Below are 6596 nucleotides of genomic sequence, written 5' to 3' on the forward strand. Positions count from 1 at the left end.
TTGTAATGTCAAAAAATTTAACGAAAATTATGATTTTTAATTTTTTTATTGTTTAGCAATTAATTTGTATTATAATTTTTGGTACCAAAATAATTTCATTTAATTTTTTGTTTTGGCGCTTAAATTGCACATCACACCCTGTGCCCAAGTGTAACGGTTCTTAAAATGTTGGTATTTTTGAAGAACCGCGCAACGTTCATACTAAAATTGCAAAATTGCAAAAAGTTTTGGAAAAGTCCTACCAAATGTTATTTTAAGAATATTAAATAAAAACCGAAATGTTGCGGCAGGAGAACTTGGCGGCCAACTTCTGCGGTCTACTGGCCACCCAGGGCTACAAAGGTAAGCTGATTTGACACTCAATTTACTGAAGATATCATGACAGACAGTTCCTTTCAAATCGCAGAGAAGGCAAACGAGTGGCGCATTTTGGGTCAGGAACAGGATGGATCCCTGCTCACGTCCTGGATATTCGAGTACTCGGATGAGGAGCAGCGAAAGGAGACTTGCATCGGCCACTTTCATGCCACCAAAAAGCAGTTGCGACTCCTTTGGACCCTGGACAAATGCTGCGAGATTGTCCAGGCAACGATCAATAGTAGTGTCACATTGCTATCCTTTGTGGAGAAAACCGAGGGAAAACTATATCAGGCGTTTATTGTGGAGGTGCGCAGCTCGGAGGGCGGCACGGCCACGCCCCTCAACCCGGAGCCCACACCCCGCCAGGTGATGACCCAGTTTCTGTGGCGAGTGGAGAGCGCAACGCGCACCTGCTGGCAGGACAAGCTCCTGGTGCTCACTCACGAGGAATGTAGGTGTCCCAATTATTAGTAATCCTACCTGTATAACCCACATCCTGTCTCCTTCCCCAGCCATCAAGCAGTTTAGCTGCGTGGTGAAACAGAGCTCCACGACATCTTCGACTGGCGGCGGCGAGGGCAGCGCCTGGCGGCTGGACACCAGCATTCTCACCCACGAAACGCTGGCCAAGAACTTTAGCTGGGCCCAGTGGGATCCCGAATGTCAGGCCCTCTACTACATCCACCTGAAGCCGAAGGCCAAGAGCCTTAGCCTGCTGGACGAAAGGGAGGAGTCTGGCGAGGAGGTTGCCCCCACTTTGAGTCCCACTCTCTCGGCCTTCCAGTTCAACGAGAAACAACCCACGGAAACTGTGGTGGGTGCTTAAGTGGCTCTGACATCCCAATCCCTACCGAAATCTATGCTAAAATCTAATGTTCCCTCCCTTTTCCTTTCTAGCTGAACATACCCCTCAATTTGCCGAAGCTGCCCAATGGCTCTAAGGAAGAAAATCCAAGCTATGATGACGATGCGGTCCCGCTGCGCGTGCACGATAGTTCGCTGAATCTCATCATTCTGGCGGACACCTCGGGAATGTTCTTCGTGTGCCACTACTATCTATACCAGCCGATGCAGTCGGAGCAGAAGGACGTTCATTTTGCCTATTCGGTGACTTTACTTCACCACGGCTGTGTGGTGCACTGCGTCATGCCAGGAGTACCCTGGCAAAAGGCTCGTCTGCTCAGGCCTACCTTCGCGCTTCATGGTCAGCATCATCTGCTAGTGTCGTCCGCCTTTTTTGTGCATTTACTGGACGTGGGACTACAGCACGAACCCAACTGCCATATCGTTTGTGCGGCGCACAATCGAAGCCCCGATATCACCCACCTAGTGCCTTTGCGAAAGTGGGGAGCCCTGGCCTATGATGTGGCCACCTTGGATCTTGTCTCCTTGTCCGTGCCCAAATCCCATTTGATCGAGGCCTTTCGGAATGACAGTTCGCTGGATAATCGAATTAGCATAATTCACTACTTTTTGCTGCACTCGAATGACATGGATGTGCTGGCCGAGCTACTGAATAGTATCCTGGAACGACCACTTTCCTTGGATACGGTGGCCCTGCTGAAAGAAGCCCTTGTGGCAGGAAGCTATGCAGCTGCTGTTCGCGGATTGCCAGAGGACGCCAAGCCATTGATGAGACTACTACCTTTGACCACTGCTGTAGCCTCACGACCAATTCACGCCAAAGTAGCTGATATAAGCGTGGGTCTGTCACTTGAAACGCTGCATAACACCAGCATGATGCTGCTCTCGCCACAGCAGCGACTCTCACCATATCGCACGGATATCTGGACCAGATTGTGGGATCTTCTCAACGAGTCGGCGAAGCAGGAGCAGCCCAGATTCAGTGCTGAGCAGGTAACCGAGAAGTTAATCTTTAGCCTGGCCTGCTATCAGCCGGAGGCACTTTCCAGATGCACCACGCCGCTTTCACCGGATGCGGGTACTGGTGGCTTTGGCGACTATAGCAGCGGAAGTGCCTTTCCGTTCAGTAACGAGGTTCTGCCCTTCATCGAACTGGAGGGATGCACGGCCAGCAAGCAGGAGCATGTCATCTCTGTGGTGAGTTGGTATACAAACCTAAGATATTAGTTTTATTAAAGGACGGATCTATCTTTCAGTATCTGCGCGAGTTGAGCGTCCACTTGGTAAAACACTCTTCGAAACCTCACACTGGATTCCGTTGGCTAAAGGAGACCTTCTTCGAGCGCTCTCAGGCTCCAGCTCATGTCCACGCGGTGGCCTCGCAGTTTGTTTCCTCGCAGCTGGAGCTGTCGCGTGCTCTGTGCTCCCTGGTTTGTCGAGCTGTGGGGCTCGATGCTCGCATGGAGACCTTGAGGGGCTTTCAGTTGATGTGGGTTGGTTTTGGCTTTCAATCGGATCATTTGTAACTCAAATACGTGATAATTGCAGTGACCAGATGGCGGCCAACCAGCAGCACTCGCTGTTCCTCATTCTGGAGCGTTATTGTCTGGCTGTGGAGTCGATTGCCTTTCCCCTGCCCGAGGGCTTTTCCTCGTTTTTCACCTATTTGGGCTATAGGGCCTTGGGCTATGACATGTTCCTGCAGTATGTGGAGAATCATGTGTTCGAACTGCAAGTGGATGTGATGAAGGCCATTGTTTTTGGTGAGATTGCTGAGCAGATTTATTTGGAGATTGGTTATATATTTATAAATTGTATACAGACATTGAAGACTCCCCACTAGGCATTGAGCGAAAGCTGTCTCTTTTGTCGGCTCTTCCAAAACAAAGGGCTCAAAGGCTGCTCAAGTGCTGGCAGCATCCGGATAGCCTTATGATTCGTGGCCGTGAGCATGCGGCCAATATTCTTTCTGGTCAGCAGCAGGAGGTGCTGCACCAGCAGAGACCATCGGCCTGTGCGAACCAATCGCGGAACAATGCGCGTAGCGGTAAGAACTAGTTGGATAACCCCCACATAAACTTCATCATTTTTCATTTGCACACTCTTCACCCAAACACACACATCTCGTCCAGCTTTGGGCAAACCCAACACTGTTGTTTGCCACTCGCTGCTTTTGGTTTTTCTGCTTATTGTTTTGACCACGGTCGTCCTGAGCATTTTGAGCTTTGTGTTCAGGCAGCGTGCGCTCACTTGTTAGAAAGAATTCCTCACCGCTGACCGGTAAGAAACGCTGATCAGTGTTCGCCTGTCATTGTCCCATTTGCACAATTTTTATTTAAAAAAAAAAATCAATTCACTTTTCTAACTATGACATTTATTTTTCAAGATCTTACTGCCGAAGCCCTGACGCCACTGGACTCCTTTCTTGACTTGCTGACTGCCAAGGCTAGTCTCAACGAATTGGACTACAATCTGCTAATTGAAACGACTTTGAGCTCCATCGATCAGCTGAAGGTGGAGGGCTAACGTGCTTGCACTTTATTTTAAGTAGAATTAAAATAAGTATGGTATTATATACGTGAGGATTTGTTAACTTGAGGCCAGTTCACAGATATTCCAAAGATTTGATGTGTCAAGTTTATGCACTAAGATTTTCCATGTGCAGCTAAATGTATTTATTGTTCAGTGTGCTTTTTTGTATCACTTTCCGGTTCCTATTATATGTAGAGGCTTACATATATACACATTCCATGTCTATTATTATGTAATTCATGTTGTAAGTTAATGTACCCACACAATCGTGTACGTGTTTATTTATACTGTATTTATTTTATGTTAATGTAAAACCAATGAGAGCTTTTGGCTTAAATAAATTAACGATTTATTAAGTATGTGTATGAATTTAATAATTCGCTTTTTAAAAAGTGTAGCTTTAATTTAAAATTAAATTTAAATCCTGCCTTAGGATGCAAAATGAATCCTGTTTTTAATCCTGAATTTATATGAAAATGTTTTTATTTTTGAGCAGCAAAGTAAAATTTAGGTAATAAGGTATCTGGCGGCAAATCTGTTTTCGTTTTTTCTTGTGTCCCTTAAAACTCCAATTAAAAGACTTACTATTTTACGACTTCGTGGCAGCCCCACACAGAAAAGTTAACTAATTTTCGTAAATTATTTGACAAATATCATAGCAGCTTATCACCCGTACAAAATAAAAACATTTCAGAAAAATTTTTCGATGGTAAAATTTATACCGTCGAGCAGGAGACAATTTTTGTGGAACATTAGTGTCAGAGCAGAAAAACGTAGAACTGGGAATCTCCTTTTCCAAACACCAATACAACGCTTTTTAAAATTTCGAGTGCTAATTTGAAATTCATTATAAAGTTTTTCAGCTACTGAACGTGGATTTAGTAATGGATTCATTTAACGTTTTAAAGAAAGAACGAGAAAACGAAAACGGATTTTTAGTTCGATAAAATGTATGCTTCACTTAGCTAAGTTCAGCTTTGCAGGGTATATCCTACCTATAGATATTAAGTTAAAAGTATCTTTATTTATAAAAAAATGATGTAAAAGGGTACACAAAATTTATAAACATTTAAAAAACAATACTGAGACTACTTCGATATTATTCTGATAGGGTTTTTTAAAGTTCGCTTTTTGGATGGGGTTCGAGGAGGATTGCGGTCTACATCGAACCGCTAAGAACTACCAAACATCAAACTGCAACTGCAACTCGGGGGAGTTCCCAAGCGAACTGTTATACCCATAAATCAGCTGCTGTGTGGACTCTGTTGCAACCCAACCTCGCTTCAACATGTGGACATGTCCACAAGGTCCACGCGGTTCTTTTAAAATAGGTTTCTGATAAATAATCAATTATTATTATTATGAATATATATAATTTAACCAAAATAATTTATTACTCTTCAGATGCTGCCAGGAGCTTATAAATGCGACAACTTAACCTTCGTGCCAAATTACAAGAAGTTATTAAGTTTACATTGCAAATTTACATTTTTAAAACAGAAAAATGTGATCGCAATGAAGTTGAACGGCGTGGAATTGAGGAGTTCACCGAACCGCTACTTTTTTTTGCCTCTAGGACATCAACATGTTTAAGCAAGACCGTGAAGTATTAAAATAAGCAATTCTTCACTTTTTAAACCAAATATTTGAAAAATAAACACGGTGGTGACAGGAAAAACAGGAAAAAAGAACCTGGACATGAAGTTAGCAAAATTAACTACCGAAATCTTCGCAGAAAAAAATCGTGTACTCTGGGCCCTTAGCCTATTAAAAGGCCTGGAGATCGAAAAAGATTAAGACGGAACTGTGAACTGCCCACAGAATATATTGAAATGTACGGGCCCATTCTTCATTGTAGAATGACTTACTTTTCGGCACTTTCAGGACTTTTTGCGTTGTGGCATCTTGTTATAGAAGCTTGATAAAGAACAGCTTCAGGCCGAGGTTCGTTGGATAATACTTTAGAATTAAAAAGATAGTCTATTTCGGATTGAAGCCGCGATCGGTCATTTAAAAAAAAGATAGAAAGTTAAAGTGTATTGTGTCTTGAGTTAAGTGAATTAAAGTCTAACACTAATAAAATAAAAATAAAAAAAGATATTTTTTGTTAAATCAACGACTAATTATAAAATTAATTTGTATTCGTCAGCTTTGATTTACTACTGCAATGGATAGTAAATAATAAACATTTTATGATGCATTGCATATGTTTTAGGATCACAAGTTCACAGTCAAATGATTCACATTCGCTCGGTACACGGTTTAATTATTTTGTTTCAAAATTGTTATGTTTATTTCAAATTGTTATGTTTGATAACTAATTTTTTTTTAAGGATTCAGGGATTAAATACCGTTTAAAAGTTATTTTGTTTATTATAAAATATGTGCGGGCAGATCAAGTTTTAAAGTTATTTGCAATATCCGACAAAACACTTGGAAGAAGTTGAAAAGTGCGACGATAGCTGGTTAGAGAACAATAATTTATTGTCAAAATAGAAAGCAGACCTATTGGGGAGGGAATTTCCCAAGTGAAGATTTGCTATAAGCTCGGAGGAGTTCTCACTCTCGATGATCAGTGTAGGCTTCCTGAAGCGTTTCGAAAAAGATACCAGAGAAATGTTTTTCTCGGGCCCATCCAAAAACTTGAAATACGATAATGCCAGGATTTTTGTTAGGTTATATATTAATGATAAAGAAAAAACAAATAGAGTACTGGCCAGTACTTACATGTTCCCCTTAAATTTCCTCTCTTGTGGATTGTGTTTCCACGGACTCTCTCGACTCTCTGAAAACCATTCGAGAGCGCATAACCATTCGGGAACAAATGGGTCCACAAGAGG

The 6596-nt window shown here is 42.4% G+C and overlaps 1 protein-coding gene across 3 annotated transcripts; it reads left to right on the forward strand.

The window, feature by feature from the left end:
• Window positions 1–204: 204 nt before the first annotated feature.
• LOC119548155 (protein pigeon) lies at window positions 205–4723 on the forward strand. Of its 3 annotated transcripts, XM_037855257.1 has the most exons (9): window positions 205–342; window positions 407–811; window positions 873–1174; window positions 1258–2421; window positions 2481–2713; window positions 2773–2987; window positions 3047–3271; window positions 3357–3504; window positions 3611–3751. In XM_037855257.1, the coding sequence occupies exons 1-8, from the start codon at window positions 279–281 to the stop codon at window positions 3479–3481; spliced, it is 2733 nt and encodes a 910-aa protein (XP_037711185.1). In that variant the 5' UTR covers window positions 205–278; the 3' UTR covers window positions 3482–3504; window positions 3611–3751. The 3 variants fall into 3 exon arrangements, 2 of the variants coding, with proteins under 2 accessions (XP_037711185.1, XP_037711184.1); XM_037855256.1 differs by lacking the exon at window positions 3357–3504 and having other exon boundaries at window positions 3611–4723; XR_005219278.1 differs by lacking the exons at window positions 2773–2987; window positions 3047–3271; window positions 3357–3504; window positions 3611–3751 and having other exon boundaries at window positions 1258–2217; window positions 2274–2421; window positions 2481–2622.
• The last annotated feature ends 1873 nt before the right edge of the window (window positions 4724–6596 follow it).

This window comes from Drosophila subpulchrella, chromosome 2L (assembly GCF_014743375.2).
Source record: "Drosophila subpulchrella strain 33 F10 #4 breed RU33 chromosome 2L, RU_Dsub_v1.1 Primary Assembly, whole genome shotgun sequence".
NCBI lineage: Eukaryota > Metazoa > Arthropoda > Insecta > Diptera > Drosophilidae > Drosophila > Drosophila subpulchrella.